The following is a 19,099-nucleotide window of genomic DNA, read 5'->3' as shown; positions in this document are numbered from 1 at the left end:
AAAAATAAGGGAAACCTGTATGCAGTAGGTGGGAGAGCCTCTACTCAGGGAAACCCTCGAGAGGAAGAAAAGTTCTATCTATATATTATTGTTGGTATGTTTTCAAAATTTTATTTAAACTTTTTAGTTTTATTTTTTAGAGTTTTTATTAGATTCTAAATAACATTTTGAATTTGACGTTGTTTTTAAGTTGGATGGCATGGCACACAAGTGTTTCTAATGAGATATGGAAGGGAAAATACTACTTTCACATATATTTTTTACCGAAAACATCTACGACTGATTTGTCTCCTGCCACCTGAATTTGAAAAAAAAAAACTAAAAATCGAAAAGGAACCCTCATCTCCCTCATCTCCATATATTTGAGGGGCAAATAATGGGGGCAAAAGTGAAAAAAACTTGTGGCCAAGTTTCATCAAAGTTCACCTACAAGCAACTCAAGGCTGCAATGTCCGGTTTCTCCCCCAACAATATTGTCTCAGAGCATGGTCTCAAAGCTCCCAACAAAGTTTAGGAAGGAAAGCTCGATAACGGTCGTTGGGTGGCGGTTAAGCGCTTCAACAAGTTGGTCTGGCTCGATTCTCGCCAATTCCTTGTCCGTTTACTCACTCCCGATTATCAACTTCATTCTTTTTGTCAAATTAATTGTTTTTCTTTTCAAAGAAATATATTTGAATTGATGGCATTGAATGTTGTTTAGGAGGAAGCTAGATCAGTGGGGAATCTTAGGAGTGAGCGATTAGTGAATCTAATTGGATGTTACTGTGAAGGGGATGAGAGGCTGCTTGTAGCCAAGCCCAATGAAACACTGGCGAAGCATCTCTTTCACTATGAGTGTTTGAACTGATCTGGGTTTAACAAGAAAAATCTAAGTAATTAGCAATTGTCTCTTTGCTTCATCTCCTTATGTTAAACGTTTTAGCTTCGATTCCTTGATGATTAGGATCCTTTAGACTTCTGCTAGGCCAACTCTAAAATCTACCATATATTACTTAAAGGGTTCATATTTTGATGGTTAAGTATGAAACTTCTAAAAACAATGGTTAAGAGTTTGAGAATTTGAAGATCTTGATCATCTGACCACCTATAGAATTTGAGAATTTGAGAATTTGGTTACTTTTTTCATGGTAACCTATTGCTAAAAGTGTTCTGTTCTATTTGCTTTCAGTAAAAATGGAGATAAAGATGGAGGAAAAACTACCGCTCAGAAGAGGGGAGAGCGAAGTTGGCAGGAGGCGGTCCAGAGACAGAGGACAGCTCAGGAGATAGAAGTATGCTGATGAGGACTAGAGGATGGCAGGAGAGGCACGATTTCCTTGAAGCATTATTAGCAACAAGGGAGAGGAGAGGGATGATGGTCCGATGGCTATTTAATTCATGTGGCATGCCACATTGAGGGACATGACAGTCGGTAAAAAGTGTTTGTGCCTAGCGTCGATAATTGTAGCACAACCCTATATTGAAGAGGTGATCTAATTTGATTAAATTTGAAAGAACAAAAGGAAAAATCTTCAAACTTACAGTTCAAAGACTAACTAATTTTGTTAAAAATATCACACTTACAATTTTATTACATGACGAAAAAGAATCTCTTATTTTTGGCCTTTCGATTCTAATTTCGGGTTTTAAATTAATCAAAATTTGATAAATGTGTATGATTGTAAGGATTTAGAACCGTGATTGTAAGGATTTAGAACCTTTACAACTTACTTCTTGCATTATTTAATGATCATATGATCCATGTTGCTAATTTTGTTATAAAGAAATTGTAATCTTGTCATTTGTGTTGTTGCCATTCTCCTTTGGCATCACTTATCCTTAGCCTCAACTCTATCAAATAAACTATAGAGCCAGTGTTAAAATCATAATTTTTTTATACAAGCGGGTGAGGGGTTTCGAACCCAGGTTTTCCATTTGGAGAACCGGACCATATGCTATCAGGCCACCAAGACATTAAAATCATAATTAATGGCATTGCATGCATGTGAGTTTTTTTTTTCTTGGCAACCCTTGCTTTAGGCACTTCTTAAAGTGATTGATACATGAGTTCTTCTACTCAGCAGCCCTACATCACACACTTATGAAGGAAAAAAATAAAAAATAAAACAAGTGTGTGGCTTAGAGCATTTTTCTTCATGCATTTATTGCTTAATTTGTATAGGGTTTTGTATTTCATAATTAATAAAGATCGTGCACACACACTTCATCATCCTTTCTATTCTATCATCAATCAAAAAATTAATTTGCTTGGGCTGAAAAAAGTTTTAAATGGTTTTTTTGTTTTAATTTAGAAAAATTAGTGAAAGTCTATTAAAAACACTTTTGAAATTAATATTTTATGTTAGATGTGTTTTTTTAGAATGTATGTGAAAGTTGTTTGGTTGTATGTTGTGAGCATCGAGATAAATGATTAGATCAATTTCTTTTAGAACAACAATTTTATTTGGCGTTAAAAAGATATTTAGATTGAAAATATTTTTTTTTTATTAAAAGATAACAAAAATGCAAAAAAATCTATCTTATATCAACTAGTATAAAAATTGTGAAAAATTCTACTAAACAATCCTACACCACACACCTATTGAGGGAAAAAAAATAAAAGTAAAAAATAAAAGACCCACGTCAGTAACTGTGTGGTATAAGGTATAATGATGCTTAGTAAAAACACTAAGAAATTATTGATGTTTCATTGTCTCAAAAATTTACATGTGTTTTGTTTTTTAACTTTAAAGTAATCAACCATTATCATTAACTTAGCAAATGTTGGATACAAGCATGGACTCCCTCCATAGGGATGCTCTCCTCAGAGAGTTTTAAAGCATCATTTGCTAAACAGTGGGCAATACAATTGATATTCCTAGGAGTATACTGAGCAGACCCGTGAGACATTTACTTGAGCTCAGATTTAATGTCTTGAATGATCATTCCCTTTGCACTCCAATCCACTTCCTCCCTGTTGAGATCATTAACTACATTGAGAGCATCCCCTTCTAGTAGTAATCTTGAGATTCCTAATTGTTTGCAAAAAAGAACTGCTCTGAGGGCTGCTACTGCCTCTGCAAGTTTAGCATCAGGAACCAGCTTCCTAGAGGATCTCAGAGTTGCCATCACGCGCCCTTCCCAGTTCGTGACCACCACACCTATCCCCATTCTGCTACTTGCTCTATCAATAGAGGCATCCCAGTTGGCCTTGTAGACATTCAAAGGGGGAGGTCTCCATGGTCCGCTTTCCAATTGCCTTCCATGGTCCATTTCCGTATTGCTGTCATTGGCCTCCTTCAAGTCCTTGGACAGGTTTAAAGCAGACAAAGCCACCCTTGAGGGATTCTCGAATTTTCCTTCAAACACAAAAATGTTTCTTCTCTTCCAGACCTTGAAGCCAGTGCAGGCAAACACTTTTATAACGTCTTCACTGAGGGTGGATACCACATGCTCCACTACTTCTTTAAATGATTTAAAGTAGACCTTCATCTTTTGCAGGCTTCTAGTGCAGGCAGACCATACATTCTACGCTGAGGGGCACGACCATAAGGCATGCATGACTGATTCTGACTCTAAATTACAAACTTGGTATGCTGGATCTTCCTTGATTTTCCTCTTGCTAAGATTGAGGTTTGTTGGGAGAGATTTGTGGGTGGCTCTCCACAAAAACATTCTGACTACCCTTGGTATTTGTGATTTCCAGACTTTGGACCAAACTTCCTTCTGTTTAGCTTGAGTAGAAGTTTGTCCCACTGAGTTCTGAGACAGTGAGCCCAAAAGGTGATAGGCACTCTTGACAGTGAATAGGCCATCCTTCGTACACCTCCAAATGAGTTTATCTGGATTACCACTCCAGCTGATAGGTATCTTACAGATGTTAATGTAGTCTTCTTCTATAAACATATTCCTCAGTGCATCCAAGTTCCAGGATTTAGTATGGTCATCAATCAGATTACTAACCTGCCATTGTGCATGCTGCTGATCAATATGAATCTACACTTTGAATGTGTTTGGTTGAGGAACCCATTTGTCTCTCCATATGTTAACTTCTCTGCCATTCGCAATCCTCCACATCAATCCTTCCTCTAAAACACTTCTAGACTCCATAAAGCTCATCCATATTAAAGAGGGATTACTTCCCAGTTTTGCATGTAGAAAATCTGACCTGAAAAAATACTTGGCCTTCAACACCATCGCCACTAGTGATTGGGGTTGTTGAATTAATCTCCAGCCTTGCTTGGCCAGTAGGGCAAGGTTGAAGTGTTCAAAATCTCTACAGCCTAACCCCCCTTCTGCCTTGCACTTACCAAGTAGTCTCCATGGAAGCCATTGAGTCTTGGTTCTACTTCCTTTGGTACCCCACCAAAATTGTTGCATAAGTCTGTTAATAGCATTGAGAATGGTCCTAGGTAGCTTGAAAATGCTCATGCAGTATGTTGGAATAGCTTGCACTATTGATTTTAAGAGTACTTCTTTTCCAGCATTCAAGATGAATTTTACCTTCCAATTCTGAATACGGTTTCTTATGGAGTCCAATGAAGGAGGCTAACTTATTCCTTCCCACACATGAGGGTAAGCCGAGATACTTCTCAAAAACTTTAGCTTCCAGCATCTGTGAGGACAGTAATATGATCTGTTTAGCTTCAACTGGAGTGTTCTTGTTGAAAAAGATTACTGATTTCTCAAGATTCAGTCTTTGACCAGAAGCCTCCTCATAAGTCTTGAGAATTCTGAACAATCTGCTCCACTCAAGTGCATTGGGTTTTTACAACTACTTTAAGCTTACAATTCATGCAACTCAATATCCTAATACAGATGATATCAAATAGTCTCCAACGAGTGATGACTTGTAAAATCAAGTGCTTGGAAAAGAGACCGCCATTATTATCAATGGTGAATCCAATAATTCATCTTTCTCAACTAATATTATAATAATTATTTGTCTGAGCTAATTTATAACTTAGAGAAATATGGCGCATGTCTATCACAATAAAAAATAACTAAATACTTAGTACATTCCTTGTTTCATTTTAAGTTAAGTTGTGAACTTGTGAGTGTGGAAAAAGGACAACAAATAGGGGTGGGCAGTGGGGCCCCCACCCCACTACCCCGCACCCATCCTTCTCGCCTTTGCATGGCAGGACGAGCAACCATGTTCTGCCCATGAGGGGGCGAGGGGGGTTATTTTATATATATATATATATATATAATATATATATATATAAACATAATTATATTTTTATATTTTACAAATTGTGTATATATAAATATATATTACAATTTTTTAGACTTATTCACAAAGTATGCACTGGTTTTTAAATTATAGTCATATTTACAAAATTTAAATTTACAATTTGGGTCTAAAAAATATTTTTAATCATGTTTATACCTAGGAATAAATTTTAAATCTAATGAAATGTAGTCCATTTTTTAAGTAGACATGAAGCGGGGCGAATTGGCCGCCTCGCACCCCGCCCCAAGGATGCGAGGGCAGGGGATGGGGGTGAAAACCTCACCCCCACCCCATGAGGGGCGGGGAAGGGGAAGGGGTGGCCCCTCCTCGTAAGGGGCGAGTAGCACCCCTAACAACAAATGATTACAATAAAAGTATTTTAGGGAAGTCAAAGGAAATTGGAGAACAGTTATGCGTAGATCAGAAGAGCATAAAAATAGCATAAATGGGGCTAAGGCTCGGTTTGAATAGCAAGATACTCTCATCTCATCTCATCTCATCTCATCACAATATCTAAATACCATAAACATTTTTCAATTTTAAATCTTTAAATTTTTTATCTAATCATTACTTAATCATTACAAACTTCCAAATAAAGCACAAAAAATAAATCAACTTTTTCAAATTCTAAAATAAAAATTATATTACAAATTAATATTTTAACAATATTTTAACTTTATAATATTTTTATTTAACTTTTTCTCTCTCATTTCTTAAAACTACATAAACATCTCAACTCAAACAATTTCACTACAATTCACTGTTATTCACAGATCATCTCATCTCACTATCCAACTAAAGCCTAAAGGAAAATTGAAAATTAAATAGTACAGAAATGTATTTTTGGCTTTTACAAAATCTTAAAGGCAAAACTTAGGCTTTTTCAATTAAAAAATTATTATTATTTTATAAGGTTTTGGGCTAAATTTTGAATAACTTGGCTAGAAAAATATCATTTATTCAAAACATAGTTGTAAAAAATATTGTGTCTATCATTACTCTATTTTGGGAGGAGGCGGAGCAATGACCCTGTGAGGGAGGCCGTTCCCTGTGTTGAGCCAAACCACACGGGCCTAGTCCACGAGGCACCGATGGGTTTTGGGGTAGGACTGCAATAGGGAATTAGTATAAAAGGATAGGACGAGCTAGGCTTGAAGGGTAAGGTCGGCCTAGGAAGGCCAGAAATTTTATGAGCGGTGATGTATCACACATGAAATGTGAACCACTCAGTCAAAAGGCCTAAGATCTCTACTGGCCGACAAGTCATGTACTCAGGGACAGGAATGGACACTGCCTCAGGTTACCGACGGCTGGGCAGGCATGAGGAGTGGGCGCACCAAACCAAGACCACACTACATTTAATGAAGTACAAGGTGGACACTCAACAATAAGGCATGGCTGGCCTGTTGCGTGGCAAAAAGCTGGTAGACGGCACAACTTGGGTACAGTGTGGCACAGCCATGATTGACTTGGTAAGGGACCACCACCAGGTATATATACCCCCACAGGGGTTAGATCTCTCTCTTTGATTTTCTCCTTGGTATTCTCCCTACGACGGGTACTGACTTAGGCATCAGAGGTGTTTCTCAATACCCCAAGCCCTAACTTCTTGCATTCTTGTAGGTGCCAAATGAGGAGGGATCTATGAAGTTGCTTAGGCTGCGAAACATGACATCAACAGTGACGCCGTCTATGGGATACATCCTATAGAAGTGTGTCTTTCACATGCTGGCAACTAAGCGTTCCCAGACCACACGGACCTCTCATCGTCATCCTCCGTAGACTAGCTACTCACCAGCACAGACCTACCGTACAACGCGGAGGTCATGGCCGTCCCTCTCCCACCCAAGCTCAAAGTCTCCCAAATGGAAATGTACAATGGGTCTAAGGACCCGCTGGAACATTTAGAGATGTTTAAAGCCCACATTGGGTTCCCTGGGGAAATCGCGTGCCGAGCCTTCCCACTGACACTAAAGGGGGTAGCGAGGGCTTGGTTCGGATCCCTACCACTAGGGTCCGTCGATAGCTTTGGCGAGTTAGCCCGTCTCTTTCTGACGCAATTTATGGCAAGGTGAAAGAGGAGTCGTCCGGTCGCCTACCTCTTGACAATAAAACAACTCAACGACAAAAGCCTCAAGGTGTACCTCTCCTGATTCAATCGGGAGCGCATGACCACAGATGACCAAGATGAAAAGATCACCTTGGTAGATCTACTGGGGGGAATCTGGCCGCGGAATCCATTCATGATCGAGATAGAACGAAAGACCCCTATGACCTTGAGAGAGTTCATGGACTGAGCCGACGGTTTTATCAATGCTGAAGTTACCCTTCGGGCTCTGACAGGCCCCCAAAAAACTAAGCAAGAACATGCGGATAAGAAAGCAGCAGGGCTAAATAGAGGAGCAAATTGTGAAAGGAACAAGAAGGGTGTACAAGAGGTCAAGAAAAGAAACACGACACCGGCTTGGGCGCACGGCGGACCGCGTGTGCATATGATTATGATCGTGGAAGGTGAATGCACCCTGAGCTCTCATAAGGAACCTCAACGGAGTCGAGATAACCACATATACTGCACCTACCACCGGACAGACCGGCACCGGACCGAAGACTACTATACACTGAAGCAAAGGATGGAAGAACTAGATAAGGCTATAAACAAGCCGAGCTCGAGTGAGCATGGGGTGTGCGAGCTCGACTCCTTTGTCAACTGGGCCTATGAGAACGTCCGAGCTCGACCTGTGTATGTGGGAAATAAACTTGAGCTTGGCTCAAGTTCGGTTCTGTTAACAAGCCGAGCCCAAGCTCAACTCGAGCTCGGCTCGTTAATGCCAAATTTTGAAACTAAAACATATATATATATATATATATAATTAAAATAAATGCACTAGTAAAATAACAAATTAAATACAAATTTACATCATGAAGCCTTCAAGAGTATTATGGATATGGTACATTAAATGACATTTTACATCCTAATGGAAGTGGAACAAGTGAGTCAAAAAATATTATGAAATAAGATACATTAAACTTTAAAACAAAAAATGGGCTATAAAATCAGTGAAGTCCTCAGTCTTCATGAATGGAGCCAAAAATCTTGACATTGTTGCCCTGCATACACTAATACACTAAAAAATTTAAATTTATTTTTAATCCCTTGCTCAAGTACTGTTAACTTAGTAATAGTGTCAAGCAATGTTTGACAGGAAATGCAAAACTTAATTTGCCTAAAACATCAATGTCATATCTCTAGCATAGTTACACAATACAATTATATAAGCAATATCTAATAGTGTCAAGCAATGTTTGACAGGAAATGCAAAACTTAATTTGCCTAAAACATCAATGTCATATCTCTAGCATAGTTACACAATACAATTATATAAGCAATATCGGAAATAAATATGTGCATCAGGGATTCAAACAAGTTAAACTCTGAAATTACCATGATAGAAGTCAGCAAGTTCTCGAAATTAGATAGAAATATGTGCATCAGAGATTTAGACAAGTTTCCAACTGCAGTTATCAAATGCAATTACCAAAGAAGTTACCAAAATAGCGAGTATGCAATAGGCAATAGGCATGACTCATATCAACCAGACAAGAAACTATAAGGCAGACAACTGCAATAGGCATAGACTAATACAACGGGCAGTTACCAGCCACAAGAACAATAGAATTTGTCAACCAGCAGGCAGCAATATGCAATACTCAATAGGCATACACTAATACCAAATGCAGTTACCAAAGAAGTTACAAGTTCACAAAAAGCCACCAAAGTTCATCAAAATCAGCCAGACAAAATTAAACAGACAACTGGAGTTACCAAAACAAGTTCACAACAAGTAGGCATACACTAATAACACAGGCAGTTACCAAAGAAGTTACAAGTTCAATAACAATGATAAAAACTTACCAAACTTTTACAAAATCTGAAATCACCACAACAAAATACAAAAGTCAGCAAATTTCCAAACTTGAACCAAATCACCATGACAACCTGCACACATTGATACAGTAAAAAACATTAATATCATTTTTATTCCCTTGCATCATTACTCAAGTACTTTTAACTTAGTAATATTGTCAAGGGATGTTTGAAATGCAAAATTTAATTTGTTATTTAAAAAAATTTAGGAAATCTAGATGGTGAAGAGTTAAAACTTAGAAATTACCTGAACTATCATGACTCATATCATCTCAAACAAAATCAGATAGAACAACCAAATTATCCAAATATTACAAAGTAAACTTTCTAAATATCAGATAGTAAATCATATAGATTAAACAATATAGACCAGATAAAACAACCAAACTGCCCAAATGCTCCAGAGATTAAACATGATAAAATGTGGAAATATTAGTTTCACTTGAATCTGAGTATGTATGGGCCTATGGCTATGGCAAGAGAATCTGAGCTTCTAATGGAACATCCTTCTATTGACAAGAAAAAAATAGTAGTTAGTATTTTTTTAAATAATAGTATGTATAAAATAGTAAAATAGCAACAAGCAGTTAAAATAAATGTAATACTTACATAATTAGTTGATGATCTTTTAAACCCATATAAGGCTCTAACCCAATTAGACCCACATAACAACAGCTGGACAGTTTCAGTTGACAATGAAGCTCAATGAGGATCGATGACTCTGCCTCCTGCGCTGAATGTTGATTCTGAGCTAACTGTGGTAATTGGTGTAGCCAATATATCTTGGGCCAATTTGGAAAAAGTTTGAAACTTAAGACTATTTGATTTCCACCATTCCAAGACATCGAAACTTGCATCTGAACCCTCTTCACACACACACACACATATATATATATATATATACTCTCCTCTAACTAATTGTCCAGTTCCGATTTATTTGGCTACATTGTATCAACACTTCTAACAAAAGATTCAAATAATGACTAGCCACTCTGCATGCTTCTACCAACACTTGACAAACAACTAGATATGTTTATTCGAGCATTTTCCTGCTCTCTTTGTGCCTCAAGAGTTGAATTGTATTCATGAACATACTCATCATATAACTCATGCAACACTTGAGATTCGTGATCAATATTCTTAGAAGCATCCGGCTCTTGATAAATTAACAGAAAACAAAATTGGATCAGGACCATTTTGAATCTAGGGTCTAGCACCACAACGATTGCCATCAATAGATTACACTCCCCCCACTATTTCTCAAATTTAGAACTCATTTTTTCTTACCATTGATTTTATGTATTCATTCTCAGAACATAAACACAACATAATGGATAAACACATAACAGAACATAAACACATAAACACATAACAAAACAATTTATAGACACATAAACATATAACAGAACATAAACACATCAACACAGAACACCATTTCATAAACGCATAAACACAAAACATAAAAATTTATAAACATATAAACACAGAACAAAACAATTTATAAACACATAAACATGTTAAAGAAAGCATCTTTACCTACTTTCAGAATACATAAAACAAGAACCAAATCAAGGAAGAATAAGTTAAACTCACTGCGTTGTGGACTGCAAGTTTTGCTTCAACTTTCAAGCACAGATTTGTAACTTGTAATTTCTTTCTTCATAAGATTTTTCCCTCCAAAATTTCAGTAAGACAGAAATAAAGCTCGAAACAAATAGTATAGTGCAAGTGCAATGTGCAAACAACAGCAAGATCAAGATAGATTGGAGTGATAAACAGAGATAGTCAGAGTCTCAGACTCTCACAGAAGCATTCAAGCAAGCTGTCGTGATTAAACATGTATGGGCCTATGGCACAACAATGTCACACTGTCACACCATTTCGGCGTACTAGGGTTTACAAATACAAACATGAATCACATGATTAGATCTACAATACTAGAATTTAGAAATAGATAGGAGATACTAGTGGTTAAAAAACACTCTAATAAAAATATAAGTGCTTCCAAACTTCCAAAGGAGTCAAGGACCAAATCTCCCAACTTCCCAACGAAATGATTAGAAACAGGAAAATAAACCCAGTTACCCAATGAATCGACTGATGCACGAACCAAACATAGAACTAGAGAAGCATGAACCACAAAATCAAGGATTTAGTTGGTTGGGAATCATAAATGCTAGCATTTAATGACCCATCTGTTAAGGCCTGACTGCCATCTCCGAGATTGAGATTGCAGTCATGACTCCCCTCAAATCTAGCCGACGCCTCCATCTACGAGGGTTTCGAGCAGTCAGAGACAACTGCAAGCCTTCAAGAATCAAGCCTTGATTCAAAGCTTCATTCCATGGAAATCACAAGGTAAGTGACGAAGCATAGGACTAAGGAGGCTAGGGTTTCATGAATCGTGAATCGCGATGAGTTTGAGAGGAAGTGAGAATTGTGTGTGAAACAGAGAAAGTGAAACGGCAAAAATGTGAAGGACAAAGGTGAAAGGACTGAGGGAGCAGCTAGGGCTAAGGTTGTAATGAGAGTTCCTCCAATGGTTACGATTTGCTTCTACAGATCTAACAGCTCCAAAGGGTAGTTACTATATGAATCAAGGGCTTAGATTTAAATATACAGATCCAACGGCTAAGAATTAGGGATGTAACTTTATGATTTAATGGCTCAAATTTAGTTATAGAGATCCAACAACTAAGAATTAAGACTGTAAAATATGTTATATACTATAAAACTATATATTTAATATTTAATATTTATATTGTATACAATAATGCATGTATAAGTTTATAACATTTTCTAACTTTATATAGATATATTTGTTTTATAACAACTTTATATTTTATCAAACATTATAATTTATTACTCATAATATAATATTATAGTTATATTAATTAGTATAATATAATAATACTATTATAATAATACCATATATTAACTACAAAATGAGTATATTGATACTTAAATATTGATACCCTATGGTCTTATATTTGAATAAAATAAAAATATTATTTATGCTTGTAGTTATAACTTATAATACATATGTATTATGTAACAATTAATACTAAACTACTACTGCTAGTCACTAGAGTCACTACACAATACTCAATAGACACTAGTCTAGTATTCTAGTAGTATGAGCTTGTTTATTAATAATAATAGATATTAACACTAAACATGTATATTACTATAGTTTATATAATCTTTGATTACAATATTACTAGAGTTTAGTGATTATTGATTAATCATATATAAAGCAATAAGATTAATAACTAGTGAAAAGTTATTAAGAGTACTCTATAGAATGATAGAATCATAAGTACAATGTAACTTCATAGAATATATAATGATAGAACCTAAGAATCATAAGTGATAAGTCTTTAATAATGATATTATGATAGATTAATAACAATATTGTAAAATCTTCAATAGTACTTCATAGAATGATAGAATCATAAGTGATAAGTTATAAATTAATAAGTTATGACTATAGCCTATAGCCTATAGCCTCTAAGCATAACTTTTTATATGAAAATTCAATATTTGATAAGAATAAGATAAATATATCATTATGATATATTAATATTATAAATTAAATTTATAGTATATGTAGAAGAAAGTCTATAACTATAATTCACTATAATTAATAATACATATATAACGTTTGGTTATTATATTATATATATATATATTGTATTATATATGTATAAAATATATACGAGTCGAGTCGAGCTTCACACAAGTTTGTTCACGAACATCATTCGAGTCGATCGAGTATTATATGAGTTTGTATCGTTTAATAATCGAACCTAATTCGGTCTTTAAGAACAGCCCATTTAATATACGATTCGAGTCAATTTTGAGTTTAATCAAGTCAAATTCGAGCTGCTTGTCGAGTAGCCTGTTTATTTTATAGCCCTAGAGCTGGAGAGTCTGTTTGACCAACAACGTCGGGAGAACGAACAGCCGACGCAATGAGCAAATGAGCGCCCGAGGCCCTGACGAAGTGAGAGCCCAAGAAGAAGGAGAGCCCATAGGAGTCCACGGCGTCAAAGCCAGGTTAGGACAAACAGCCTGGTGGGCAAGATTCACACTATTGCAGGAGGACATGTAGGAGACTCGTCAACATAAAGGGCCCACATCCATAAAGCTCGGTATGAGGAGGTGTTCAGGATGGAGAGGACCGCCCCTATGAAGACACTTTGGTAGCCACCGTGTAGGTCACCAACTTCACGACGCATAGAATCTTGATTAACAATGGTAGTTAGGCCAACATCCTATTCTGGGAGGCATTTGTTAGGATAAAAATCAGCTTCAACTGACTACGCTCGGCCCCGATGCCGCTTAAGGGTTTCACAGGGGACATCGTCTAACCAATGAGAGCCATCACCCTATCTGTCCTAGCTGGAAAGGCCCCCCAAACTTCATCCAGGATGGCCGACTTCTTGGTGGTGAAGGACCCCTCCTCGTACACTGCAATATTGGGTCGCCCGACCTTGAATAATCTAAAGGGTGACATCCACCTATCACCTTAAGATGAAATTCCCTACAGACTCGGGGGTGGGCGAAATGCAAGGTGAGAAGGCGTTGGCCCAAAAATGTTATGCGCGGGAGTTAAGGCATGAGGAGAAGGAAGTCAGGATGGTCGAGGAAGCACGTTTGACCACTAAGCCGCCCTCGCCACCAACCTTGGTAAAATGGGATGAAAAGGTTCGAGACGAGCAAGCACTGTAGCAGGTAGAGCCTAACGAACTCTTGGAGCTAGTTTCCGTGGACCATCAGAGACCCGAGAGCACCGTACGGGTCAGGAATAAATGGCTCCTGAGTTGAGGAAGGCCATAAAGCAACTCCTTATCTAGCATTAGGATTTTTCGTGCGGAGTCACAAAGAGATGCCCAAGATCGATAACACGATCATCGAGTATCGCCTTTGCGTGGACCCCGGGGCCAAGAAAGTCAAACAAAAAGGCCAAAGCTTCAGTATAGAGAAGTATGCGGCAATAGCTGAAGAACTGGGCCATCTCCTTGTGGCAGGTTTCATCAGGGAAACCCACTATCCTGAGTGACTATCCAATGTAGTACTAGTCAAGAAGGCAAGTGGGAAGTGGAGGATGTGTGTCAACTTCACTGACCTGAACAAGGCTTGCCCAAAGGATAGCTTCCCCTTGCCTCGCACCGATTTGATAGTCGACTCAACGACGGGCCACCAACTACTCAGCTTTATGCATTCATACTCAGGCTACAACTAGATTTGAATGAGCCCCGACAACAGAGAGAAAACGACCTTCATCACCGACCGGGGACTTTACTGCAACAAGGCCATGCCCTTCGGGCTAAAAAATGTTGGCGCCACGTACCTGCGGCTAGTCAACCAGATGTTCAAAGAACAGAGTGGCTGAAGCATGGAGGTATATGTGGACGACCTACTCATTAAGAGGAAGAGACCCGAGCAATATTTGTCTGATCTCTGTCAGGCTTTCAAGGTACTCTGATGCTACAAGATGAAGCTTAACCCACTAAAGGGTGCCTTCGGAGTGGAGTCAGGCAAGTTTTAGGGCTACATGGTTTCTGAACGGGGAATCGAAGCCAACCCAGATAAAGTTGAAGCAATAGTGGGGATGCCCCCATCACAACCTTCATGAAGTGCAAAGGCTTGCGGGGCAAGTGGCAGCCTTGAATTGCTTCAACGCCCGATCAACCAACCGATGTCTGGCTTTTTTCAAAGTTCTGAGGAAAGCATGAGAGTGGGACTGACTGCGACCGGGCATTCTACAAATTGAAAGCGTATCTGGCCCACCCGTTTCTTCTTAGCCAAACCAAACGAGGTGAAAATTTGACCTTGTACCTAGCGGTATCGCCATATGCCGTGTCCGCAGTACTGATTAGCGATGCAGAGGAAGGAAAATGACCCATCTACTACACGAGTCGAGCGTTCCACATAACCGAAGCAAGATACCCATGGACAAAGATGTTAGCATTCGCATTGGTGGTCATTGCCAAAAGGCTAAAGCCGTACTTTCAAGCCCATTCGATGAAGGTGCTCACCGATGTTCCCCTAAAAAAGATCTTGCAGAAGCCCGACATGTCCAGCCGGTTGATGAACTGGACAATCGAACTAAGTGAGTTCGATATAAAGTATCTTCCCTGCACAACAAGTAAGGGGCAGATGCTGGGCTTTTCGTGGCCAAATTTACCAATTTCCTGGAGGAAGTAGAAGTTGCACCTCAAGGAAAGCTCTAGCAAGTCTACATCGACGGCTCGTCTTGCCGGGCTAGAGGGGGAGTAGGGGCGTACATTGTCACCTAGCTTGGGGAGGAGCACGACTACGCAATAAAACTCGCCCTCAAAACAACCAACAATGAGGCCGAGTATGAGGTGCTGCTGGAAGGAATGTCGGTGGCCAGGCTGCAGGGAGCCATCGAAGTTTAAGTAAAGGCAGATTCCCAAGTGGTTGTCAGTCAGGTGTTGGTTAAATTCACCACGAAAGGCAAAAAGTTGAGAAATTACCTTCAACAAGTGGACGAGGAGCGCAACCTTTTTCACTACTTACGCATCCAACGAATCCCGAGGGGAGAAAATGAAAAGGCAGACCGGTTGGCAAGGGCCACCTTAGGATAGGAAGAGCTCCCCGTTCCCTAACATACAGTGATCCGGACAATCGATATCCCGATTATCAGGATCGAAGTATCAATTGTCTCCCCAACACCACCCGAGTCGGTTGCAAACATAATATAGTTCCTTAATGAAGGCGAAGTCCCAAACGACCAGGAGGAGGCACGGAAAGTCAGGAACAGAGTTGTGCAGTTCATGCTGTTGGGAGGAGTTCTGTAAAATGGGTTTTTTCGAACCCTTCCTAAGGTACATCTCACCAGAAGAGGCCTAATATGTATTGGCTGAAGTACATGAGGGAATCTACAGGAACCATTCGGGTATAAGGGTGTTGGCTGCAAGAGTAATACAGGCAGGGTACTATTGGCCCCACTCCCTCCGAGACGCAGAGTGTTTCGCGAAGAAATGCCCAAAATACCAAGAACACGCACCCGTGTCTCGTTGCCCGCTAGAGGAACTAACATCGATCATGTCTCCATGGCCTTTCGCACAATGGGGATTGGACTTAATTAGGTCGTTTCCTGTGGTCAAAGGCAGGGTGAAATTCGTAGTCGTGGCGGTTGACTACTTCATGAAATGGGTTGAAACGGAGGCATTGGCGACCATCACAGCCCATTTCATCACAAAGTTCTTGTGGAAGTCGTTAGTCTGCCAGTTTGGCATCCCCAAAGCTTCATATCGAACAATGGCTGGCAGTTCGACTGCTCGCATTACTGAGAATGGTGCACGAAATTAGAAATCAAGGTCGAATATTCCTCTCCGGGACATCCACAGTCTAACGGACAAGTTAAGGTGACCACTGAAACTTTGTTAGACATCTTAAAGAAATGGTTGGGAGATCAGAAAGGAAGATGGGCAACAGTGCTCCCGGGGGTGCTGTAGGCCTACCGAACGATTGTTAAGACCCCCACCGAAGAGACACCTTTCGCCCTCACCTACAGAAGCGAGGTAGTGATTCCAGTGGAGATAGGAATGCCCACTTACCGAGTCCAACACTTCGACCTAGACCTCAATGACGAGTGACTAAAGGTAAACCTAAACCTCCTAGAAGAAAGATGATAAGAAGCTGCAGTGCAAATGGCAAACAACAAGAGAAAGACGAAGCAATACTTCAACAGAGAGAGGGGGAGAGAGAGAGATAGAGACCGAGAGATCAAGAAGGCAGAGAGAGAGTAGGCCTCATCAACGATGATGTGCTCATGGTGCAGGGCTTGGCCAATGGTAGCACTTGGTGAGGTTGCACTAAAGACGAGGAGGTGAGAGAGAGAGAGAGAGAGGGACCGAGAGATATTGAGAGACGAAGAGAGAAAGTGAGATCGAGAGAGAGAGAGAGAGAGATATGAATGACTTATCGGTGTGGCATGGTGCTACAACCGATGACGGAAATGACAACAGAGATGGAGAAGAAAGAAATGTAGAGAGAGAGAGACATCAGGGGGCTAGCGAAGAGAATAAGAGGTTTTAGAGCTTACTCAAAACAACGCGGTTTTGATTTTTTTCTTTCTATGGGCAGGCTGGGTTTAAAGCCTAGGCTTGGGTCTAAATACAGGCTAGGTCATTACATCCTTTTTGTAGTCCATGGATCCAATGCAATGATATGGTGGTTACTTAGAACTTCAATTGATTGTCAAAGCAGACTATATGGAGTGTGATCTATCTCAATACATTTGAGGAGATATGGAATAGCCTTAAAAAGAGCTTTTCTTACAGCACTAGATCCCATGAATCTTTGAACTCAAGAAAGCAATTTTGGTGTTGACCCAATAACAATTATCAATAAGCACATATTATACACAACTGGAGAGTTAGTGAGATGTGTTGTCAAATTATAAACCAACTAGTCTATTACTTGTGGTGGGGTCAAACACCAACAAATTAGAATATGTTTTAGTTTGTTATGGGCCTTAATGATAATTTGGCATATATTTTGATCAAATATTAATTCTTGATCCCCTACCACCCAATTCTTTTGTTTGGGTATTCACAAGTTTCATCTATCCATATTATCATTGTAGAGTTCACTTGTGATACCCCCATATTGACTTATAAGTGATAAGGACAAGTGGTGTATGAGATCTCACATAACTTGAGAAAAATAAGATCTTGCTCTTTATATAATGGTTTTAGTGGAGTTTCAATTGTATCATTGGCTAGTGTTTTTGGAGTATAAGCCCAGATGTGGTTTAGACCTTTATTAGGGCGTTACAAATGGTGTTAAAACCTATCCCAACCAAAAATGTGGGAGTTGAGTTGTGTCACATACGAAAGATTGATAAGGAATTTAAAGGAGGAGATTGTAATTCCCATATTGACTGCTAAGGATAAGAGTAGGTGGTGTATGAGATCCCACATTACTTGGGAATGAGAAGTTCGTGCTTTTTATAATGGTTCCAATGGGGATACGACCAATAAGTAATAAGGGTAAATGGTGTATGAGATCTCACATAGCTTGGGAATGAGAAGTTCTTGTTCTTTGTAATGGTTCCAATGGAGTTCTGATTGTATCATTAACTAGTCATTTTGGAGTATATGCCCAAATCATGTGCCGCGCACCTTCCTTGGGATGTTACAACTCTATTGCACTTTTTAGCAAGAACCATAATTATTGAGTTTTCATTAGTTCATCTAATGGAAAGCAACTTCAGTTGGAGGAATAAACCATGTTGTGCTCATTATAACATTATTGGGTACATAGTTGAAAATTTTTACAAATTGCATGGGAATCCTCTTGATTTCAAACTAGATAAAGAAAAATATATAGAGTGATGCTATGGTGCCCTCTGAATTATATCGATGGATTTGCCCCCTTGACGTGGCATTGCTACGTGGCGGTTGTAATGTCCCAAAAGAATTTGATAGAAAAATTTCTTTAGACCTTAGAAACGTCATGAAATTCTAAAAGGATTTTACATGGTACGATCCTAGTCATGTAAGATGTCCAAATCCACTTATAATTACTAGAAATCTTTTTTGGACACATGGTACAATCATAGCCATCCATTTAGAAATACGAAAACACTTGCCAAAAGGAGAACAAGTGTGTAAGTGATGGAGTATAACCAAGCCATGTCATCATGTCTCTTACACCATTCACTATTACATTCAACCAAACACTATTTGGCCAACCAAAAAAGGGTTTCAACCCTAATAAAGCCTCAAGTTCTTGAAGGCAAACCAAAACCCTAAACCCATAGTGGGAGCCAAAAGAAACGTAACTAAGTGTTTTCCCACTTGGTTAAGTCACTTCCAAAAGAATCAAACCACTCAAGTACACATTATTATACCCTCATCCACTCTCTTACCCCTTGGTAATTATATTTGACCAAGAAAAATTAGGATTGAACCAAATCA

General features: G+C 38.9%; 1 protein-coding gene across 1 annotated transcript; it reads right to left on the bottom strand.

The window, feature by feature from the left end:
- Nucleotides 1-2,889: 2,889 nt before the first annotated feature.
- LOC109000545 lies at nucleotides 2,890-3,471 on the bottom strand. Its single transcript, XM_018977464.1, has one exon. It carries the CDS (start codon nucleotides 3,469-3,471, stop codon nucleotides 2,890-2,892), a length of 582 nt encoding a protein of 193 aa, XP_018833009.1.
- Between the last annotated feature and the right edge of the window lie 15,628 nt (nucleotides 3,472-19,099).

Source organism: Juglans regia, chromosome 6 (assembly GCF_001411555.2).
Source record: "Juglans regia cultivar Chandler chromosome 6, Walnut 2.0, whole genome shotgun sequence".
NCBI lineage: Eukaryota > Viridiplantae > Streptophyta > Magnoliopsida > Fagales > Juglandaceae > Juglans > Juglans regia.
This window is presented reverse-complemented; position numbering and strand designations above follow the sequence as displayed.

Coding starts and splice junctions, on each gene's coding strand:
- LOC109000545 (XM_018977464.1), bottom strand. CDS start 3,471: ATGAAGGTCTACTTTAAATCATTTAAAGAAGTAGTGGAGCATGTGGTA.